This window comes from Oreochromis aureus, linkage group 9 (genome assembly GCF_013358895.1).
Source record: "Oreochromis aureus strain Israel breed Guangdong linkage group 9, ZZ_aureus, whole genome shotgun sequence".
Taxonomy (NCBI): Eukaryota; Metazoa; Chordata; class Actinopteri; order Cichliformes; family Cichlidae; genus Oreochromis; species Oreochromis aureus.
The window spans coordinates 10,778,430-10,803,339 of NC_052950.1; the positions used below are offsets into that span (position 1 = coordinate 10,778,430).

The 24,910-nt window shown below is 42.1% G+C and overlaps 1 protein-coding gene across 1 annotated transcript in view; it reads right to left on the reverse strand.

Annotated features, from left to right (window-relative positions):
* Positions 1–24,910, reverse strand: part of LOC116335787 (matrix metalloproteinase-16) — an 81,396-nt gene that overhangs the window by 9,802 nt on the left and 46,684 nt on the right. Inside the window, exons 5-7 of the mRNA XM_031759550.2 lie at positions 16,956–17,117; positions 12,383–12,594; positions 1,015–1,153 (exon numbers count right to left, since the gene is read on the reverse strand). Coding sequence (XP_031615410.1) covers positions 1,015–1,153; positions 12,383–12,594; positions 16,956–17,117 — 513 coding nt within the window. The remainder of the gene's footprint in view (positions 1–1,014; positions 1,154–12,382; positions 12,595–16,955; positions 17,118–24,910) is intronic.

Sequence of the window (24,910 nt, forward strand, 5' to 3'; positions counted from 1 at the left end):
AGGCCTTCTGGGAAATCAGCTGCGTGTGTTCAAATGAAAAAAGGCATTCTGTTAGTATGAATTTTCTAACTCTACCGCTGCCCGGTAAAGAGCAGGGTGGAGGAGAAGGCAGCGAAATCAAACTCGCAGAGCTCGTGGCACACCCGGGACCAGCAGTCTGCATTTCCAGGAATTGTTTGGTGTTGGAAATAGAAACGGGTTTGAGAGAAGATTTGTAGTTTTTTTTATCCCAGCAGAGTTTCGTTGTTACCTACGTCTCCTTTCATCAACACCCTTCCTTCCCCGCCTTTCTCTGCCTCCCGTCCTCTCTGTGTTTATGCAAATATGAGTGCCGTGTTTGTTTGCTGCTTCTTATAAGTGGCTTTGCAGCTTCAGACATAATTAGTCGTAAAGCTCTGTGTTTTGGGGGCTAGCTCAGTCTAGATTTGAATGTGCAGACAAATCTTTCAGTAAAGTAAAAAAAAAATTTAATTCAGGTCTCATCAAGTGGCGAGGCTCTCCTTGCACATGCTGTTCCAGTGATTTCCAAGACCTGTGCATACAGATTATGTTTAACTACAGTGGAAGATTTTATATGGAAATATATCACTGGGACAGAAAAATGCAACATATGCATTATTAAAAGGCAAAACTGTGGTAAACTTTCCTACCAAAGCAAAACATCTGCTTTAATCCTCCCCAGACTTGCACTAAACTCATACACAGATAGGATCAGCGCAGTGCTCGGAGGGAGCATGACAACATATGCTGTAACTGCTGGAGACTGAAAAAAATCCCTCTATTCTCAACATACACACATGGAAATCGAATATAAGAGGAATGAGCATCCAGCTTATACAAGACCATGACTTGTGGGGATAACAGAGCAGACATGGAGCTACTGTAAGCCGGGACTGCACGGAGGCAACTGGGTTACAGCACTGCAGGATCAGATTAAAGCTTTATGATGCTTTGCCTGTAATGAAAACGAGCTTTACTAAACAGTGATGGTGGTGGAGAGTGTAAAGGCCTCACCTTTGAAGAAGACAAACTTGCCCTCGCTGTTCTCATAGACTGCGTCTATCTTGGGCGGCAGGCCTCTCCAGAACATTCGGATGGGCATGGGGTATCCCTGCATTACAGAGTTATCTTTCACCCGCCAAAACCAGTGGTCCTGAAAGGGAACAGAGGACTGTGTTAGGAATAAATGAGAACCTTTTAGGTCTGACACACAGATTGTCAGAGGTAGAATAAACCCTTAGAAAACTAAGTTGAAAGCATGATGTCTGCCGTCATCCTGTAAAGGCCTTTTTGGCAAAAGAAAAAAAAAAAAAAATCTCCCACAAAAACCAAAAACCAAACAAAAAGCCCGCTTAATGAAGATTTAGCTTTCCTCTTTCAGTGCAGCAGCAATCATGGGAAGAATCCAGTAGTGTCTTCTAGAGAATAAGACGCATGCATGTGTGAAAAACATCATCAGAAGACCAAGTAGGAAAAAATGCACTTGAATGTTTCTAAGATACCAAACAACACGCTGCCCTGATCTAAGAACAAAACAAGAAAACTACAGCTATAAGGAAGTTCTGCATATAGTAACACAGCTGGCAGTAAATCTATCTGATACGCTGAATTCAGGCCAGCGCCTTGCTTTGCTGCTCATACAACAAAGCCTGCTGGTGACAGCCGTGATGCTTTTAAGACGCACATGTGCTTTCTCAGGTTGTCTGGAAAGCCTCGGCGACTGTCGCTACACATGCAGAGCCTGAAGAACATACTGGGAAAACCATCAAGTAACAGGGGCAAAAGTGATAGCCAGGAGCTTTATGAGGAGCCAAGGGAGTCTGACTTCTTTTTTTTTTGGGAGGGGGGGACAAGTGGAAGGTGTGTCTTTTTGATGTTGGATGAAACTTGATGACAGAGAGAGCCGGGGAGAGACACAGCTGCAAAAGCCATTAGGACTCAGAAAGATGTCCCACCCTTTGGCAATGAATGGCCAATTGCACCTCCTTAACACGCTGGGCGCTCGGGCCAAAAAGCCCGACCTCGTAGCGAGGGATGCAGGGGAGACAACACATCATCGCACCCTGCCTCATTCACAGCGAAAGCTAAATAAACAGCCAATTTATCAAAGACTCGCTGCACAGCTCTCTTTCTCTCTCTTTGTCTAATCCAATTGTTTCTCTGGGACTCTGCACTCTCCCTGGACTCGTCCTCCTCTTTCTTTTCATTTCCCCTTGTCTCTCATTCCAATTCCTCTGCTTTTTCCTCCCCTCTCCCACTCTCGCTCCATACCTACTGCCTCCATTTCAGTTGTTCAGCATTTTCTTCTGTACGCGGCCCGGCCGAGTAATTGAAAACAGATCAAAACTGTGAAATCCGAGCCATTTGAATCCTTTTGACTTTATAAAAAGGGAAAATGTTCTTTCTCCCGCCCGCCCCAACTTCCCACTCCCACTCTGAAAATAAAGCTCGGGCGAACAGACTTGTAGAAAATTTCAGCAGGCGCTCCTCAATTACAGGAACGTTCAGAATAATCAGAGCGAGTTGAATCTTAGCGAAAGATGGAAATATTACACCGCTCTCCGCTTTGAGGCAAAGGGCGGTACGGGGTTTGTCACGTATACCGTCTCATGGCACATGATGATGCATTCAGAGCGATGAGGCTGAATTCAAATCTGGTTTCTGTAGGAATATAAATTCTGCACTCCTGGATAAATTAAAAAAATCTGTTTCTACCGATGAGTTTTTGTGCTGAGGAAAGTTTGCGAAGCGGATCACAAACTGCCTCGCCAACAGCTGAACCAAGTGTTTTGTTGGCAAAATCAATACTGCACAACACATTGGTGTACTGCATGAAGTACCTGACCTGCTGAGCTGACAAATCAACAAAATACACACACACACACACACACACACACACACACACACACAGACACACACGATGGAGAGCACTTTGCACTTCATTAATTCTAAAATGAATAGGTATCTGTTTAGCGCATTAATTCATGAAGATTCTGCCGCAAGATGACTGGCAAATGATCATTACGCAGAGACACCAATCAGCAATCACGACTAAAACCGTGTGCCTAATTAATGCTCGGATCCTCCTTGTTCCACCTTAACAGCTCTGAACCACCGTAGCACTGACACCTGACCTGTGGGAATATCTTCTGGTGTCTGCCACCAGCCAGTAGGGGTGGGGAAGATTATTGATGACTGATAGATTCAACAAACAAAACAGCCTCAAGTATCACTAGAGATTTAAAGTGGCACAAAATACTAAAATGAGGCGCAAAACAGCCATAAAATTACACTGAATGACTACAAAGAGAGGGGAAATAACAACAGAGTGAAGCCAAATGTGCCCAGACAGCCAAAAAAAACATGAAATGACTACAAAGAGATGCAAAAAAATCATAAAATTACACACACACAGTTACTACAAAATACATCCAAAATGGCTACCAAGCGACACCAAAAAATTAGAAAGAAATGCAAAAGAACAAAAAAATGTAACATATACAGAAATCCAAGACAATCGGATATTTAGGCAAAATGATTAGTAAAGTGTGCAAAGTGAACATAAAATTAAACAAAAAGATGCAAAACAGTCATAAAATGACAACCAAGTGACACAAAATGACCACAAAGAGAACACAATAACAACAGCAACAGCAAAGTGATGTCAAACGTGTACAGAGATCCAGAAAATCATAAAAAGACTAGAGATGCAAACGACCAGAAAATCACAACATAAAATGGTAACCAAGTGACACGAGACGATTAGAAAGCGAGAGGGACAAAAAAACGATTACAAAACATCCAAACAACTCAGCATCACTAATCTCTGTGAGCCGAGCTGAAACACACTCGTGTGAATTACACTACGCGTTCTCACGCCGACCCTTCACAGCGGCATGCTGGGTACATGACTCAATCAGACTCGTAGAAAGTTCGAGGCTGATGATTTACAGACTTTGCCCCGACGTAAAGCGCCAACACAGGAATGAAAAACAAGAACACGGCACATTTAAGAAGTGACTCAAATCATTGAACACTGCATAAATACTTATCAATCAATGAACATGAAAAGAACCGGCGTGAAATCTTTCTGGAAAGGACAAAAGAGCAAGTAGACTGCCCTGTTATTAGCAAAGAACAACAAGTGGAGACAATGAAGTTATTCCGAGAGATCAACGCTTTTTCGAATTTATTGTGTAAAAATGAGGTTAAACCTAAAAACGTCGACACCCACGTCAGCCCTGGGTAAGCATCTGCTGCCGCCTTTTGTGTTTATGTGCCGAGAGAAGAGGTGAGAACATGACAGACAGTGATATTTGGATGACAGCCGCGTTGACCTCTCACTCGTCTAACATGACGCACGCACTCGGCTTGAGTCGTCAGCAGAGCACGGGTGCAAATATTTCAGACGGATGAGGATTAAGGTCACAGTTATTTATCTGGGCGCTCTTGCTGAAATCTACTCTGTTCGCTGAGGAACTAAACTCTAGAAGATTTTTTTTAAATACATGTGCGCTGATGCATTTTGTAGGCCTTCTACATGTGCTGAAGGCCAAGAAGCAAAACTGCAGGGACGTAACTGTAACTGCTGTAAATAATGAAGCGCGACCTTCATCAGCGCAACAAAACACGGCAGCTTTCACTTCTCAACCTGCAGCTCTTTCTTTCCATTAGATTTTAATTCTAATACGGCAGCTTTACAGTTCATCTTTGCGGGGACATTTTCCAATCCAATAAATGTCAGCGCAGCGCTCTGTGCACGATGTAAGCCTCCATCCCCAAAGTCAAGAGTGCAGAACGGTGTTTAGCAGCTCTGGCATCAAACTGCCAAAATGACTGGCTGTGTTATCAGTTTCTGCAATTTTATACTCTGAAATAAACTTCAGTCGTATTTTTCAGAGAACAAAAAGTGATTTCATGGGAAACAACAATTGCAGCTGTTTATTTTAACTAGGTGTGTTTATGTTTGGGGAAACACTATGTCATCATGGGAAATTTGCCGCTGCTAAAAAGGCTAAAAAGCAGGGGTGTCAAACATAAGGCCCGGGGGCTAGAATTGGCCCAGCAACGGCTATAATGGAGAATACAATGGACGGCATAAATTTGTACCAGTATTTGCTACACCAAAGATAGAATAGATAAACCATAAAATGACTTTCTGCTTAGTGAGCAGAACTTTTTCTATAATTTTATACATTTATAATGCAGAAAAGCTGAGATTACACTTCTTTATCTTATATTAAGATATCTCAGGGATTAAATTAGTAGTTAAACGTCTTTACACTGACAGAAAGTCGAGTTTCACTCCTCTTGTCCAACCTGAGATCAAAGTAGGCTGTACGTGGCCCCTCGATATAAAATGAGTTTGACATTCCTGCTCTAAAGTACTTAGGTACCAATCTCACAAGGGGACATTAAACATATGGTAAGAGAAAAGGATCAGAGAGTTAGCTTAACATAAAGATTAGAAAATAGGCAAGCGGCCGGCACGTTTCAAACTGGAATGTGGGTACAGATTAAAACACATGATAACACATAACACATTATTAAGTGAAATTCAGAGGTGCTGGTAGGGGGTTTGTTACCTTTGAGCATGCCCAAGCTGGCTGCTTCCCCCCTTGCTTCTCATCTTTCTGCTCAGTTAAACTAAGCTAAGCTAATCACCCAGAGGCTTTAGATTCAAATTAGACATGAGAGCAGTGTTCAGCTTTTCATCTCTCTTTCTCTTTGAATTCTCAGGACACCTGAAAAAGAAGGAGTCTTACAATTGTCAGAAAACTGAATTGGTGGCATTAAAAATCCACTCCAGACGTGGGCTATTTTTGGACTCTCTCTCGCTTTTCACTCCACTGCTGAAAAAGATATTAAGAAGACACGACAGCTTACTGCCCATTTGGCCACTGCATTCTCATTAATGGATGTCAGAGTCAAGGAGCGCGGCTCCGGCATCGGCAATCCTGAACGGCGAGGCGCCCCGCGGCATCCCAGAATCCCCTGCTCTATATCTGTCCACATGAAGGAAGGAAGTGTCCCTCAGTGAGTGGGCGAGAGGGGTGGTAGTTTCCATTATTATATGTCTATGCTGTGAGCCGGGCAACGCACCAATAATGGAAGCTAGAGTAGATGAAAGCATTAGTGTGTCGAGTGTTGGGTGGAAGCTTATATATAGACTTGTAGGGGAAAAACGTATACCTGCATGTTGGCACAACAAAAGGCTCTAATCCTGTCCATGTAATGCAGCTACAAGTGTCTGAACATAATGAGTCACTGTTAAACGACAGCAGAGACATAGTGGGTGAAATGAATTTGGAGCTTTAAACTATCACCTAACAAGAGCTACAACAATTTCTATAGCACCGCTTTCACAGAGAGGTTTTACTGAACATTGAGCTTTAATAAAAAAAATTAGCTTGAGGGATAAAAAGTACTTTGGGGAAAAAAAGAGACCTTATAGCACAAAGAAAAGCATGAGCACAGTAATTTCACTTTTTGTAATCCTTGCATCCTTGTTTTGAATTCTTGCTCCATAAAGGCAACACTGCAGCTATAAGAAAAGCATGTTGTAGGGAATGTTTAGTTAAAATCCTCAAATCCTTGTTTGGATTTTCTGCCTCTAAAAACTGACAAGACAGCAGTGAGCCATAAACCCAAATCCAAACTTTAATTATGATGTCTGAGACTCTCCATCCATATTTTACTACAATCCAAGCCTGATGGGAATTGAATGAACTCCTGGAAACTTTTTTTTGTCGGCTTGTTGTCAGACAGCATAAGCGTCACATGCGGTCACGTTTGTGGTACAGCGGGAGAAAACTGGTTGCAATTAAAGCCCGAGAAAGCACTCTTCACCGGCGTACGCATGCATATACATGAATGTGTGTGCTGCTTCCAGCTCCGGTGGGAGAGCATATGGCCTGCGGGTTCACAGAAAGTTGAACCTGAAGTGGCTGCGACCATAAAAAAACAGTAACTTTGTAGGTTTACGGGGCATTTACTGTTGACACTGGATCTGTGAAGTCATCGGTGAACCCTGGATGACCCCGTGTCACCCCACTAGGAAAGAAAAATGAGCCACCGTAAAAAAACCACCTTTAACAAGCATGACTCCCGGCCTGGCTGTGTAGATTAATGTTAACCCGTATAAATCAGACATCTTTCAGCACTGCTTGAAAGACTAGTCTACCCCAGCATTCCTTATAACAACGACATCTGCGTCATAAAGAGCCACAATCAGGGCGTCTCAGCCCTGAATGTTATTCATCGATCCTGAATCTGTAACGTTACGTTATGTGGAACATTTTTCCCAGCGAGTCTCTGATAATCTGCTCTGCGTTGTAAATTCACAGGTGGAACATGTGAATATTTTCTACACACAGTAACCTCTGTCTCTGCACGGCAACGTTATCGCTCTTGATTCACTGTTTTCTGCTGCTGTTTTAGTGCCACTCATTAAGAATACCAAAAATATTTGATGAGCATCTGACAACGATTATAGCAAATATCCTGGAATATTGATACGAGATGTTCTGTATACAAACCTGTAGCCTCCTATATATGTTTTAAAACAGAACACATGAGTTGTGCTTTGAATGATCATTTTAAATACAACAGTACTTTTTCCTGCAGCCTATTTTTCCTTTTGTAGACCAACGGTACCATGTGAAAAGACATCCAAGCTCTGAATTGGCCTAACAATGAGCTGCAAAAGCCTACTATGATGCATATCAACAACGAAATTGCACTGAAAACCTCACTGCTCCCAGTGAATTTCACCAGATCAACTTCACTTTAAAGCTCCCTACTTTACATTGCTGGACCACCTGTGGACCTCAGGGGCGGCGGGGCCGCTGAGATCTCTGCTATAATGACTTGGCATCGACTGGCCTTTGGTTTTCCAAAACAATCAAGCTGGGATGGTGAGTACAACCCAGTTATGCGGGGCCAAATGGACCCGCAGAGCAAAGTAACCAAGCAAGGAATCAATCGAACAATCAAGTAAAGAACAAATCAGCCTTGTGAAGTTAAAAAACCCCTGAAAACTCAGCGAGCCATCACTGCAGCCGGTCTGTAGACTCGTGCGTGTAGATTGGCTGGTTCTAAAGGGAATTTATCAGAGTCCGGAGTAATCCAAACATCTCTAATTATGATTCCAGATAAACTGTTTCACAGTTGGGCTGCTTCATCTACCAGGAGGAAAGAGGCGTTAACACGATACGTCAGTCTGCTCGCAGAAAGTTGGCAAAATACTCACTGAGAATCAAGAAATATTAGGACCACCTGCTCCTCCAGAATAGCACACTTGGAGAGGGAATCCAAGTCAAACCCGTGATCCCTTATTCATTTCACTTCACTAAACACACTTGATTCACGGGCTGAGACGCAGATTACTCTAAGGGGAGAACAAATCATCATGACTCTGATATTGCTGGTGGTCTTAACGATGTGAACACAGTGGATTTACAGCTACGCTTACATGTGTTCTGCAAATCTTTCCCCTCCGCTCCCCGGGATGTTTAGGAAAATGTGAGCCGGTGCCAGCGAAACGCTGAAAGCCAACAAAATAATGGAAGCACCATGCCAATTTAACATAAGTGGATGCCCACTTAAGCCGAGCAATTACAGGTTCCCCTGCTTATTTAGCACACTATCATTAACTTAGACAAATTGCAAACATGATGTCTTTTGCATACGGGTTGTTTTTCAAGCACTGTGCACATAAACTATCATATATCACAGCCCTTTACGTTACAGAGTTTTGTGAATTATGAAATAATTGATAATACAGTGCTTAATAGAAAAGTGGCGGGACTATGCCAAATGATGCGTAACAAAACAAGGCTGCAGTGTACACAGATGAGCAGCAAGTGCGACACAAAAGAAACAGCTGAAATATGACTTCATCAAAATGCTCCTTATCGTTTTAATATCTGCTTGCTAAAATGGGCTCTCTCCCCACAAACCATCACATCTCTGCAGGTCCACTGCATCCTGGAGAACTATTGGAACATACAATAATAAAAATGATTCTTTTATTTTGAAAGTGTAAATATCAGTAAATAAATTCTAGCAATACACAAAAATGAAATCAATACAAAAAATTACTGAGCAAAGGGTTTAGGCTAAAACTTTAGCTTATTACACTTACACCCTTTTATAACAGGTATTCATTTATAAATAACTGGACATAAGTAACTTGAGCTTATTGTTGTTATTATCTATATAACTAGGAAGCTCATTTTCCTTCTCTTGACAATACTTTAAAGATATAACACATTTTGGGATCGCCTTAGCAGAAAGGCTGAGGTCAGATATAACAATATCATTTCCTAAATGTTGCCAGCACAAACAAAGGCAGTAGAATTTCAGCCTGTTTTAAAGATAAAAGCCATTTTTATAAAGGTTTGACCTTATCTGACCTTGAAGAAGAGGTCAGAGGTCAGAGGTAACATGGCATTTAGAATCAGCATAGATCATCACCTGTATGTTGTCAATACAAACAATGGCAGGTTTCAATAGTTCCAAGTAGCATTATTATCACTTTGACCTTCAGATTAATCTACTGGCTTTGAAGGAGAGGTCAGAGGTCAAATGTGACATGCTATTTTAAATATGTCTACAGTACTTACTATATGCTGACAATATACACCACACTTTCTAAGTTATGAGCCTTTTTGTCAGTTTTCCACCAATAAATCATGAGGATGAGCTTGAAGACGTCGGTGGATGTAAGCCAAATTTTAGCATGACCCCCCTCTACACCCCTACAAAGTTCTAGCAGAATTCATTCACAACTTTCGGAGCTATCGTGTTTGCAGAGAACCACAAACTCTTAAGTCCTCATCACAACTGCCAAGGACGTTTACCCCTTTTACAGAAATACATCTTTCCAATATTTACCCTGACCCCTGCCTTTTAAACATACCATTTCCATTAAGTTCCTAAATTTAAGTCTCTAATTTTAAAGAGCCTCTGACTACCGTTTAGAAGCAGATTATTTTGTGCTTTACACATCTTCAGCACAGTGCTGAGATCAACAATCCTACAATTTTACGTTGTGAGGTATATGAAATGGTTGGCTCATAACAATAAAATCATGACATCCCTTGTTTTAGGTCCTCACAGTAAAGCAGCAGAGCACATACACGGCATCCCTCCACCAAGGCTGAAAATTCGCTCAACACCGAGCATCAATAGAGTCTATTGACCCAGAGGAATCCAGGTTTGTGTGTGAAACCTTCTTGTGAGAATATAAGGATGATTTCTCACCTCACTGTTTTTTTCCTATTTTAATTGATATTTAATTGTAATAAATAAATAAAGTCTGTGGGCCAAGCCCCACCTCTGCAAAACTGCCCATTGTTGTTTTTGAATAATCCTGAATCCAATAAACCAATCACATAACCTCTTTGGCAGAGGTAAATATATAGGTAGCCATATATAAAAAAAAAGGATGAAATATTCATGTAGACTGAGAAAAAACAATGCTTGGATATATAAACAGATTAGATATAAACAACATCAAAGTCATGCTTGATACGACCAACGTGATCAAATAACACCGGGAAACTTCTGCAGCAGTGCACCACATTTTAATTTCAGACGCTGGGATCACTGGGACATAGATATTTAGAGCCTTTCTCCTTCACTTCCTAAAGTCATAAAACATTTGGCTGATTGCTGAACATCTTTTTTATCTCAGCACTACCTCTGAGCTCTGTAGAAATCCCATGATCCTCATCACTCCATCAGGACAGGCTGTGGCCCTGGGAGTAATGAAGGCTGACAGTAGCTGCTGCTGCAGGCACCATGTGAAAAAGAGGGGCTGGACTAGACTACTGTGACAAGCAGATATTGTTTCCACAGCCAAACCAGGCTCAGTGTGGGCTTCGAGTCTAATTTTGGGTAAATATCCTTACAGGTAGCAGCTTCAGCTCCACGAGTCCTTTTTTTAAATTTATTTTTTGAGTCAACACGAAGAAAGTTGCAGCGAGGGGTGCAGAGAGGACGAAAACTGGTTTTACTCTGGCTCCACAAGTCTCTTATTTAACCAGTGAATACTGTCTATTTATATCCACAGAAAATACAGTCACACTCACATAAAGCATCAGAGGCACTCTTTCTCCTTTCTGTGGAGAACACAGGACAGCTTTGTGCAGCCCCAGGGTTTTTCTCTGTTCCTTACTGCATGTTGCCAAGGTCTTGCTCTCACAAGCTAAGACCAAGGATAAAGATGTGTGTTTTTTCTCTTGTACTGGAATGAAAACCAGGCTGAGCTTCTCTAGAGAAAGAGAAACTGTATTTCTACTGTGCATTGCACGCCTTTCCTTCTTTGTAAATTCTAGTTCAAAAGACCCCAAGTTAACTAGGAAGTTTTCCTTCAGACATAATAGCCTCTTTAATAATGGGATAAAATACAGAGGCAATAGCTTCAAGAGAACAGAACAGGTTCCACAATATTTCTACAAGCTAGAACTGCACTGTGAAACTGTCAAATAACTTATATTACCATCAAGTGAAGTTTTTCTACACTATGCACATGCTAAACATGAAGCAGAATAACAGAAAAGGTCAAAATTTGTACTTGTAACTTGCAGGGTTTTTCTTGGCTAAGTCCACACACAAATCTTTTTTACGCACACACAAATTCTTTTTACACATACAAATCCTGATTTACAAGTACAAAATATTTATGACCACATTTTGAGCCCATAAAAAGGCTCTCATTTAGGTTATAATATTTAGATAATCCTCCAAACTCACAGCAGTTTATTCTGCATGTAACTACAACCCAAGTTTAAAAAAACAAAAACAAAAAAGTAACTGATGATAAGAAACACAGGATACAAATAAATTTAAAATCGTGTCTATATTAGATTCTATTATATGTACTATTGTGTATTATACGATTACACATTTTTATATTACACATATTTATAATACATATTTACAATATTGTTGATTCAAATGGAGATTATATCCTCAAAGTTAAACTATGTCAATATCTGTTTAATCCGATTAGATAAAGTTATCTACTTCAGTTATTTCTTGCTGCAAAATGAGATTGTTATAGCACTTTTTCTCTGTTGGTCTTAATTAAGACTAACAGAGATGGACTGTAGGGCCAGGTTCTTCTTGTGTTGGTGTTATCAGCTAGTTAAGTTATGTATTACACCCAGACGTATTGTGCAGGGATGAAGTCTCTTCTAGCTCAGTGATGATTTGGACTGGGAACAATGATTTCTGTGCTCCCACACAGCTAAGAGATCCAGGCTATTGGTAAAAGCAAAAAACACCTCTCGGGTTAAAAACTTGAGATTGCTGGAAACAAACCAAACGTGAAGAGCCCCTAGCTTTGTTTTGATATCACATGCTGTTGTTTTACCTTGAAGACGAACATCTCCCTTCTCAGTATGGCCAGGGTGTTGAAGCCTCCATCGCAGATGTTGGGTTTAGCATTGGGCTGCGACGGTCGCGTAGGCAGCATTGGGAGTTGCGTCTGCCTGTCTTGTTTACGGGGGTCCGAAGGAGGATGGGAGCGAGGAGAGGGCGCCGTTGGCAAAGGCTTGGTGGGTTGGGGGAGTTTATCGGGCGGCCCTGCGGGGAGTCAGAGAAATACATCTTATACGTCTCCGCAACATGTTGTTTTGGTTTTTCATTACTTCACCAGTTAAAGCTAACCAGCACTCTGATCTTGCAGGAGAAACGAATGTTCAAGCCAAGTTTAGTGGTGCCACTTGTAAAAACAACAACAAACAAACAAAGGTAAGAAGTGATGAAGGCTGCCAACGAGGACTCAACAAAGATATGAGAGAGAAAGGAGTCCACAGATAAACAAGATGAGGTCATGCAGAAATCAGTGGGTAGATGTTAACGCTGCCAAGTTTAGAGATTCAGCTTAGCAAAGCATAATATCATATGCTAAGGAGGATAAAAACACAAAAAAACAAGGCAGAATTAGGTTTTAAAAATGTAGATCATGTGAAGACCTGCCAGAGACATGCCTGGGTGCCATTTCAAATTCATGAATTACTGTATGTGATAAGGGGAAAGGAGTGATGCAAGCTGAGGCAGCTGCTAATAACAAGTGGGCTTTGCCTATGAATAACGCATGACGCTGCATGATTAACGCACTCTGTGACTGTAAGGGTATGAGGTGCAGACAGACCGAGGAAAACAAGACTGTGACAAGACTAACACTTGTTCCATGGTACTGCGCCTGTGTCACGTTTGCGCAGGTATTTGCCTGCACAGAGCTTTCTAGAGTTGTTTTCAACCTGTGCTAACAAGATCCCGTGTAGACTTCCAAAGATAAAAAATTGCAGTCTTAAAAGTACAGACGCTCATTTCACGTCAGCTCCTTGTGCTTATAACTTTGCTGACTGATTGGACCAACAATAACACCACATACTTGGCATGCTAGCCTCCATCTGGCAGCAGAGGCTTTCTGCAGGTAGACGTTTCGATCCGTAGATCACTACAGTCTGCCAACAGAGACCAATATTCAGCCCATAACGTGTCAGAAAGACCTCACCTTAATCGGATAAAATTTTAATGGCCTTCCATTCTTTCAGCAGACTTTCACAGACTTGCAGAATCAATGCCAAGGCACACTGGAGCTGTCCTGGCAACATGTAGTGGCTACTTAGACATTTTACGTTGGCTCTTCCTTTAATGTGTCATCCATCTGTAGTTGACAAACCAGACAATCGCAGGATTAAGCCATCACCCAGTCCACAAAACTGATCAGCGGGTCTACACGAGAGTGATTCCATTCACTGACTGAAGTTAATCCCCTGAAATACATCCCAGATTAGTGGAGCCAAAGTACTCTGAAGTTATGTAAGCACGGGGGAGATTCACAGTCAGATGGGCGTGTAAACAAACAGGCAAATGTGTACTTACAGCTACATTGTGGTAAACCGACGACAAGAAAAATTAAACACAGCTTTTTTTTGGCAGAGTTTGGCTCTTTTTGGTCACCCTGTAATTTCAGCATCTGGCTGTCGTTAATTTACTGGAGATGTCCAGGTGGCCCACGTGTTACACCAGTACTGTGGTGATTGGCTGGACCAATCAGCTAATTTCACCGATCTTTGTACTTGAAACCAGGAATCTAATCAGCGAACTCCGTGGGTGGGTGTGGGAGGCGAACTTCCCACACTTACAGATATTAGTGGAACACAGATGAAAACCAGCAATGCAGCCTAAGAACAAAGGAGCCTGGAGAGCCTTTCAAAGTATCCTTAACAAGGAAGTGTATAACCACAGAATTCATTCATAAACCACTCGTAGTTCATGTTCATATAGCTAATCTGTTTGGATTTAAATAAACACTGTGTATTATGTAAAACACTCAACACAAAAAAGTTCAGACATTTTTCATAGTGCATGTTGAGGTATTTATTTAATTTTTTAGTGGGCTACATACTCAATTTGGAGGACAGAAAGAAAAAAAATCCATCCTATCACACTAGTATTGATCCGATACTGATACCAGCGTTAGTATCGATACTATCGATATTTGGCTCGATTTGCATCGTGCTTCCACCTTCTCATGTTGCTATTCCCTAACCACTACCTCACCTGCTGCTGACCTCTCATTCCTACTACTAAAGCCATTAGCAGGATGTAAAGAGAAACAGGCGGAGGCCTGTGTGACAGAGAAACTTCAGAAGTATTACGCGGCAGTCATGGTGGAGTAGTAAAGGATAGTGTTATTGCTGTAGCTGACTCCAGGATCACTACTGATATGTTAGCCGATCTATGTGGACACGCCAACTAGCAATGTGGATATGCTGACACCTGTTTTTAGCATGTTAATGTGGTTAAAGATATAAATGTGCAAAGAGTGAACTCCATATACAGAAAATGAGAATATTAATATTGGAGTATTTTATTGTTCATAATGGAATTATGACACAGGCTAATGGTCATGGTTTAAAGGAAAAACAAAATATCAAACAAAGATTTAACGAGGCCTAAAAGATAAGACGTGAGACTTTTAAAATTTAATACAGCTCTTGTTGGGCATCCGGTCATTTAGAAGTTTAAGGCAGATTTACCCTTTTGTTATTTACGTAAAATTAGATTTAGCTCATTTTGTTTTCTTTAAAAGTCCTAAAACTATAAACTCCAGCCCAGTTTGAGGGCTTCAGCTGAATTTCAATACAATTATGGCTTGATGATCTAATAACATTAATGATTTTTGTTTCTTTCATCCCAGTCAGCGACATCATTATCAGCTGTAATGTCAGTGGTGCCTGAAATCTGCTGCTTCTGTAAAAAGGAAGTGGGCTCTGAGAACGCAGGAAGTCATTAAGTTCAAAGTCCAGTGAGAACACTGGGATTTGTCCAGGAAGAAAAAAAGATTACATGACAGAAATGCCGCATCTATAGGTTTGAATGTGATCTGTACTTTATTATTTACAGTTTCAAGCTGGCAAACTTTTTATTCACATAAGCCAAATCATATCGAATACACTTTACAGTGTTTTTTGTGACTACAGTTCAAAGAGTTGAAGGAATAAACAGAAGCAGCAAAGCCAAAACGTCCAAAAACTCTAGCAGTGATCCTCAACAGCTCTTAGCTTCCCACAGTTCCTCGTATGATGGTGCCCGACTGCAAGCCAACAGCTGTAAATGAACGCCAATTCACTCCCATTTCCTTCACATCTCGTTATACCGCTTCACCTTCACACAGAACCAAGTTGCACTTTTTTCCTACTCCACCTTAAGAGCATCACCTTGTACTCGATGTAAGCTGTGTACCTCCCACTCTTCTCCTGTTTAGTACCACATCTAACACCGGCATTGCCATGTGGAAAAAAATGGAGGCCAATTACTGCGAGGGGGGTGGGGGTGTACGAAGCTGAGAGCAGAGCTGTCATCAGTCGTCCTGCCCTTCAACTCTTGGTACGACACAGAGGAGAGGGAGGGAGGGGCAATGCAGAGGAATAAAACACGAGAGGGATGAAGAGAGATTTGATCGCTTGCCCAGGTCTGTCACTCCCAGAGGGACGTGCCCTGACCATGTAAGCAGATGGCAGGTTCTACGTGTGTGCGCGCATGCAGCCATTCAGCAAAGTGTGACTGGTGTACAGTGTCGACAGCTGTAAGGAACGATGCTGTCATTCGCCAACGAGTTGTTTCCGAACTTAGATGTCAAGCTGAGGTTGAGACGACAGCATCGGCACTCCCGATAACACATTTAAACATTAAGGCTTCCTCCTCCACAAGCCAGCCTCGTCTGAATTATCATTACAAGTATCTAGACTGATAAGAAACACTTGATTTTGCCACTGCAATCTACTAATTCAACTATGAGTGAAAAAACTGAAGAAGCAAACTCTGTGGGTGCTTCCATAAATCCTTTGCCGTCAAATTGAATTTCACACTGCCGCCCCAGAGCTATATCAGCTTTATGAGAAGACAAAGCACTCTGCAATCAGCGTCTGTCAACTCCAAATGTGTGTCGATGAGGGGTGCATGCTGTAGGCGCTCTGACGATGAAGTGCGATCGGAAATGTAGGTCTTAATTGAATTCAATTTAAGTATTTGAGCCTTAATTTGAATCTTGGTCTTAATCTTATTTCCGTGTATTATCTGTAACTTTGCAAGTTTGTTACAATAACGCAGAAAACAAGAGCTCCAGGTGAGGGAAGATGAGGGAAGATGACTTACTTTAGCCATGTCAGCTTCATATGGTTAGGTGTTTTCAGTAGTCTACTTGAAGTTGAGCTCTTACATGCTCTACAGACTTGATATGTCACAGGAAGATGACTATGAATGCTTAGTATGGTATTGGCTTGCTTGTATGATAGCTAAAGCCTGAAGACTAACCCTTTAAGTTTAAGCTCCTCAGACCACATACTGATAAATTCCAATACTTGGCTGTGTCCTGGGTTTGCTTAACAAATTGCTGTATTTAAATAAATAAATAAATAAAGAAGGCTTACCATAAATTTTCTGGATGCCTAGCAGGTCATCCATTGGTAGTTTGAAGTCATCCGTGTCCATGTACTGATAGAAAGGAGCCATGATAGCTGTGGGGTCGTTGGAGTGTTCGAGGCCCAGCGCGTGACCAAGCTCATGGACGGCTACCAGGAACAAATCGTTACCTAGAAACACGAAGAGAGAGTGGAGGAGAGAGCAGCTCTGTCAGTGCTGTTGGACATAAACGAAAGCAAGTGAAAGAAAAAGAAAAGAGAAAACTTTGTCAGCCCCGGGTTATTGTGGCTTGTCAGGGTCCACCTGTTCGAGTGCCAGAGAGGTTCCCTCAAAATAAGGCCAAGTTTTGAAAGTTTTGTACAGCCATGTTTAAATAAGCAGCAGCCCTACAGGGGAAAAGTTTTCTGTTAGTTTGAGGTTAGACAGCAAAAAAGACCCTGACTGTCTCTTACAATATGCATCCAAACATATATAAGGGTCTATGCACGAGCACAGATAATCCACCATCTGCGCTCCTAACGAGTGCATCTTCACATAGAAACACAGGCCCGTACACATACACGCGTAATAAATACAAGTACACGTCCCTTCAAAGAGCACAGGCAACCCTGCGCACTGTAATTAGTCTCTAGCTGTGGTAAGCTGAAGACTACACTGGGTTCTTGACCTCTCGACTCAGAAACTCTCTGTGGCTAACAGCCAAACCCCAGCCCAACCATAGCTGTATTAAAGCTGATATATTTGGGATTGAAAGCCTCCCATTCCTCAACTTACGTCACTGGCAACCAAAACAACAACAAAAACCAGTCCTCCTCATCCTCCTCTCTGATGTTCTGCCAGCGTTTTGAATCTGACCCATAAAGAAGCTCATCATCATACAATTAGGGTTAGACTGCTACGTCTTCTATTATTTGTGGCTATACACGGGCTGTCTGTGGGAAACTATTAACCTGATTCCAATGAGACGTCTCACGCTGCAATATGTTATTGCTGAACTTCAAAGGAAAGCTTTTGTTCCTAGCTGTCAGACACAAAAACTTATGGTTTACTGTTATGCATTAAAATGTAATAGCAGTTAGACAAAGGTCGGCTGGAGTTTAGAATCAAACTGGTCAAAAACAAAAAAAATATGAGGTGATCACCGTCACCGAAAAAGGTTCACTCTGGATACTCCGGCAAAGATGGGGTTAGGCTAACTTGTGACTCTAAACTGAGCTTGTCTGTCTGTGTTAACCCTGTGACAGACAGGCCAGGGTGTGCCCTCCCTCTCGTCCTGCGACGCTAACCTGGATTAGTGGAAGAAAATGGCTGGAAAAAACAAAAAAATTGGATTTAATGTGTTTTGAGGGGGGTTTCTTTTGCACTCTCCAAGCTGCCATCTCTCTTCACTTTTACCTTTGCTCCCCCCCCCCTCCCCTCTTATCGCGACAAGACTCAGTGGGGATGTAAAAGAGCATCACTTATTCATTGGTATTCCTACTAAAGTGAGGCACTTATCTGCTGCAAATCTGTCACATGAATAACGCATCAGCAGATACAGAGTCTGAGATTTAGATCACTTCATCGCAGGTACAGTGCGATACTTGGGAATTTACGGACAAGGCTACAACAGAGAAATGGGTTAATTGGGACCTAATGAATGATATTTGACTGTATAAATGTCAGCAGGTCTTTATAGGCTTGATGGAAAGCTCTTTACCACACGGGATTGCGTTAATACCCAGGTTTTCGCTGAAACAGCTTCGGGTTTCAGTCCAAGTCGTCCAATGAAAATAGATGGCTTGTAAAAGTTAGAGAAGTGTAGAAATTGAGGCAAAATTTATGCAAGCTTGTAATATTGAACAAGTGTCTGGAGATGTGGTTTATAGCAAATAAAGAGAGGCAGGGAGAAAGAAAGGAGATAAAGAGGAGGGAGATACAGCTCAGTGATTCAGGAATTATTTGAGGAGGAAATTGGGCGAGCCAGCTGTGCAGCTGAAGATCTTCCACCCCCCTGCCCGGGTTGTTTCCTGGGATAGCAGCGGAAGCAGAAGGGTAAGAGTGAACAATTAAGTTTAAAAAAAAAATAAATCAAATTAATTCTACGAAAATAGCCGGTAGAGTTACAGCACACAAATGTGATGGTGGTCTGTGAAGAGATTTTGATCTTTACACATACTTGCTCAATTTACCCACACTAACTGGCATCATTTCTGACTTCATAAATCATATTAATAACTCACTGACCACATCAGCACTCACTGACTCAGTGACCTCATTTCTTTTTCTTACCAAAAAAGACTTGAAGCTCAGAGGAGTGTTAAAAAATATGTGTGTAGCACATTTTGACATCATATGTGAGTAAAGTGGAATTATTGACTGTATATGTAATATTAATGCGACTACATTTACACCAAATCTCTGTCTGTCATCTCATCGTACCTGATCATTAGGTCCCTGAAGGTTATTAGTAAACAAGTAAAGGTTTATTTATGTGGCACTTTTCACAGACTAGGCAGTCACAAAGTAAAAAATATTGACTGTAGTAAGTTGTCCCAGTATATATATTTGTATACATATATAACAGTGTTGTGCCCTTAAACAGGGGAAATAGTGAGGAGAGGTGAAAGAACGGCACAGACACGCAGCTCTCACTCTCACTCGTCTGTATTGAGTGAAGGAGGCGCGCGAACCCACCTACTGGAGCCCTGAGGCATTACCAATGGATCGACGCACAATCAACCCAGACAGAACTTTCACTACTTATCTCCCTCTATATTCCCACTGCATATTCTATTCGAAAACAGTCAAAGCAACAAATAAAACATTAATAAAGACATGACATGAAATGTAAGGAACAGAGATGTACAACTCCAAAACTAATCAAATTTATGAATTTATGATCCACCACATACTCCCCTCAGAATAGATGTTGTCCTCAACATCCAAATGTTTAACATTTAGCACAAACATGGAGTTATGACCATTAATATCACCAAAACCACATACAATAAACCATTGCATACTATAACTGTTTCTTATACCTCATATGTACTCTACAAAAATAGTTTCACAAGCTGGAACTCTTTTCATACATTCTTTAGTGTGGGTTATTACCCAAAGTCTTTCAGTGTTCTCATACAGTCTGTATGAATTACAGTGTCCATGCAGTTACATTAACACAGTCTGCTGCTGGCTTGTAAACAAAGTCCTTTTAGTGCAGCTTGTCAAAGCAGTCACTCTCTTTTGACAAATGTCCATGAAAGTGATACAAGTGGCCGTAGCCATGTGGTGTGCTTTGGATGTGTGTGTTAAGCTGCAAGCTCAATATGCATCAGTTCAATGTCAAGTCACTTTGAATATGAATTCTGTGCTAAACAGTCCATTTACTTGTGGTTGGTGTGGAGTGTAAGTACATTGTCTCTGTTCAGTAATGTGTTTCGTGTGTGATCACAATGTTTCTTTTCACTCAAGTCCATACAGTTATCAGTGGCAGTATGCCTGAACAGTCCGTGGAACCATGAAGTGTGTATGATGTGATGGTGTTCTCAGGTTATAACAAGCTGGTGAACCAAGCCGATCATATGTGAAGATCTTTGGTGGCTTGCGCTCTCTATTCGGTCGCTGGTACTCTTGTTCACTGGTCCTGCTGTGTTTGTCTGGAACAGGTACAGGAACAGGTTCCTCCACATAATTTTCCTCTTGATCAGGTAGTTGTTCACATTGGTTCAGTACTTCATGTTCATTCTCTGGCTCAGATGACATGTTTTCCACTGTTTGAAGGTGTTTGGCTGGTTCATCAGTGCTCATAGGATTCAGTGTCGGAGGGTAAAGTGGCTCAAATGGCTGCTGAGATGACACTGGATAGTACTCTTCATCGTCATCCTCTTCCTCAGGTTGTTCCACTTCCTCACTTGTCTCCACAGCTCTTTTTCTTGTTCGTGGTCGCACTTCAGTTTCAACAGGCAGATGGTCACATGGCAGAAGAAGATTGCGATGCAATATCCTTGATCTCCCTTTTGCTTTCTCAGGTCTGAGTTCATAAACTGGGATATCTCTGCTGACCTGACGAACGACTGTGTGAACCACATCCTCCCAGTGGTTCCTCAGCTTGCCTGGACCTCCTCGAGGTGTCATGTTCCTTATTAAAACACGATCACCTGGCTGTAATACTGAGCTCCTCACCTTGCTGTCATAATGTCTTTTACTTCTTACAGCTGCTTTATGAGCGTTTTCTCTGGTGATCTCATATGCTTCTTCCATGCCTTGTTTCCATTTTACCATGTAGTCATGATGATTGCCATCTCCTTGTTCCGAGGTCAAGCTGAACAGCATGTCGATTGGCAATCGTGGGGAGCGTCCGTATAACAAGTAAAAAGGGGAAAATCCAGTTACCTCGCTGCGGGTACAATTGTAGGCATAAATCAGTTTGTTAAGCGAGTCCTTCCAGTTAGTTTTCTGACTCTCTGAGAGTGTTTTCAGCATCTGGAGTAGTGTCCTATTAAACCGCTCCACCTGTCCGTTCCTTGGGGATGGTAGGGAGTAGTCCTGGACCCAGCAACTCCACAGTAGTTTTTCAGTTGTGCAAACAGATGATTTTCAAATTCAGCACCTTGATCATGATGTATTCGTGCTGGAAAGCCAAATCTTAAAGCATAGTCATTAAAGATTTTGTCTGCAGCCGTTTTACCTGATTTGGAAGTTGTGGCATACGCTTGGGCGAAGCGTGTGAAATGGTCAATGACTACAAGGATGTATTCATATCCCCCTTTGCACTTGTCAAGGTGCAGGAAATCAATTGAGACAAGTTCAAATGGTTGAGTAGTGACAATATTAGTCAGTGGTGCTCTGCTCTCATGACACGGCTTCTTCTGTTTTATGCAAACACACCTTCTGGTCACATAATCCTCTACTTCCCGTTGCATATAGGGCCAGTAAAACCGGTCCCGTATCAGTGACAATGTTCTCTCTACACCTTGATGGCCCATTTCATCATGTAGCTCCTTTAGTACAGTACTTTTGTGTATTTCTGGTAGGACCAACTGTTTTCTGTTTGCTGTTTTTCTGTGCAAGATCCCATTGTCATCCATCTCCACTTTGTCCCACTCCCTCAGGAGACATATGACCTGTGGGCTGAATTGTCTTAGTTCTGAACGTGATGGTTTTTCCTGTGCTAGTTTGCACTGAATTACAGGTCCAATAGTCGGATCACTTCTCTGGTCCTGTTTGATCTGGCCTTTTGTCAGTGGAATGATGGAAACATCTGTGGCTATGGCTGAACACCTGACTGAGACACCCATGGACCATGACACATTGGAGTCATCCTGCCTTTCCACTGCCTGTGTGGTTGCTCCAATTACATCGTATGCCATTTCCTCTGTGCATTCATTCATAAACGTTTCCATGTCTACTGGCATCCTTGAGAGGCTGTCTGCATCCACATTTTCCTTACCGGGCGATATTTAATCGTGAAGTGGAAATCTGCCAGTTCTGCTACCCATCGACACCCTGTTGCATTCAGTTTGGCAGTGGACAGTACATAGGTAAGTGGATTATTGTCGGTGTACACGGTGAAGAATGGTGCATAATATAGGTAATCACGAATTTTTTCTGTGACAGCCCACTTGAGAGCAAGAAACTCTAACTTGCCTGAATGCAGATGGTAATTCTTCTCAGCTGCAGTTAAAGTGCGGGAACCATAAGCAATCACACGAAGCTTTCCATTCTGCTTTTGGTACAACACGGCACCTAATCCCTGGTTTGACGCATCAGTGTGGAGGGTGAACGGCTGTGAAAATTCTGGAAAGCCTAGAACAGGGGGCTGAGTTAGACAGTCTATCAGCTGTTCCAGTGCTAATTGGTGCATGTCGGTCCACTCAATAGGTGTGCTCGAAGGGACACTACACCTGTTTCGCTTTGTTTGCCACTTTAATCTTGTGTTTCGCTGGGTCTCAGCATCTGCAGGTCCCTTGAGCAAGTCATACAGAGGATTTGCAATTCTGGCAAAATCCTTGATGTATTGTCGGTAATAACTTAATAGGCCCAACATTGCTCTTAGTTCACCAACAGTACCTGGCCGTTTGTTTTCAAAGCTGTCACAGCAGCGGTGTCTGCGGGGTCTATCCTGCTTCCCTCTGCTGACACAATCCTGCCAAGGTACCTCACTTCTGTCTTGAACAGGTCGCACTTCCTTGGTTTGAGTTTGATTCCGTACTCCCTGAGTCGGCGCAGCACTTTCCTGACATCCTCAACATGATCCTCAAACGTTCTGCTAAAGACAAGGACATCATCGAGGTAAGGCACACATATTTCATCCCTTAACCCTTCTAAGCACTCCTCCATGCAGCGTTGAAATGCTGCTGGAGCATTCATCAGTCCAAATGGGATTCTGACCCACTCATACAGGCCCCAGGGGTCACAAAAGCTGTTAGGTGTTTACTATCTTTGCCCATGAACCCCTGGTGGTATGCTTTACCCTGGTCCAGTAGAGAAAAGAGAGTGTTGCCGCCTAAGTTGTCCATGATGTCCTGTACTCTGGGAATGGGGTGGCGGTCTGGGTGAGTCTTCCTATTCAGCTCTCGGTAGTCAATACACAAGCGCAGTGTGTACCGTCTTTTTTCTCACACAGACTACCGGAGAGGAGTAAGATGAGTTAGATTTTTCCACCCACCCCTGAGCTATTAGGTCCTGTAGGTAGTTTTCATTTCCTGATACAAGGGTTTTGGTACAGAGAGATAAGTCCGTGTGACTGGCTCATTATCTTTCAATGAAATGTTCATTTGCAAGTTTTCAACACAGCCTATGTCATCATCAGATTTAGAGAATGACTCTGATTCTTCTCTTAACATCTGACTAACAGCTTGTCTCTGGTGGTCATTCAGGTGAGTCAAATCGACAGGTGGGTCCCATTGTGCACTTTTAGGTGTGTTCTCACCTGAGCTCTTAGCCTGGATGGGACAGACTGATGCAGTAGGAAGGCAGTCAGTTTTGAATACATTAGCAGGATATATTGACGCAACAGACTGCACAGTTCCAATAACAGTCCTACTTGGCAGTGTGATGTCATGGCTAGTGGGATTTTGTACACTAATGACAATTTTTGGTGTCATACCAGTCTTTACTAAAACAAGGGTATCACAGAACTCGAGTCCTTCAGGCCACTGTGGGTTCTCATGAGGCTCGAAGATCAGGGTTCTATCTTCCTTGAAAGGTGGGGCTTGCACTCGACACTCGATTTGGATGGAGCTGTGTTTAGGCACTTCAACTCTCTCATTTGTTGTTCTTACACTGTGCTCACATGGCTGTCCCACTGTCACTGCATTAACAAAAGCTCTTGCCCTACTCTTTCTGAGGTGAGGAAAAGCTACTTTTACTGTTTTCATGAGTTTCTCTTTATTCTTATTGTTTGTCTGATCCTGTACTCTGTTTGCAACTAGGTGTGAAATCACATTAAAGCCAATTATGGGGCATGACTGTTGGTTGCCTTTTAATACTAACACAGGTATTAGCAGATCTTCATCATTAGCAGTAAGTCTGAAGCTTACCTCAAGCCAACCAATATATGGTATTTCCGTCCCATTGGCTGCTTCAAGTTGCAGTGGTTCAAGTGGGTCTACTAGTTCTGCTATATCTCTTAGTTGGACATCAGGCAAATGGGTCTGTTTCCAGGCCGCATCTACAGCACAAATTTGTGAACCTGTGTCCCAAAGTGCCTGGATTCTTTGGTTGTGCAGAAAGCACTGAATGAGACATTTCTCTCCTACAAGCTCTTTTACAGTAGGCGTCTTCACTGAATTACTTCTTTTCCTACACTTTGGTTTGCAACTTGACTGTGTTTCCTGTTTCTTAATAGATGAACATGTACATGGCTTACAGTATCTTTTGTGCACAGACCAGTGTGTCTCTTGACAGTCTTTTGAGCAGTACAATGTTATCTTACAAACAGAACAACATTTTAACTTCATATTTTCTTCCTTTCCTTCAC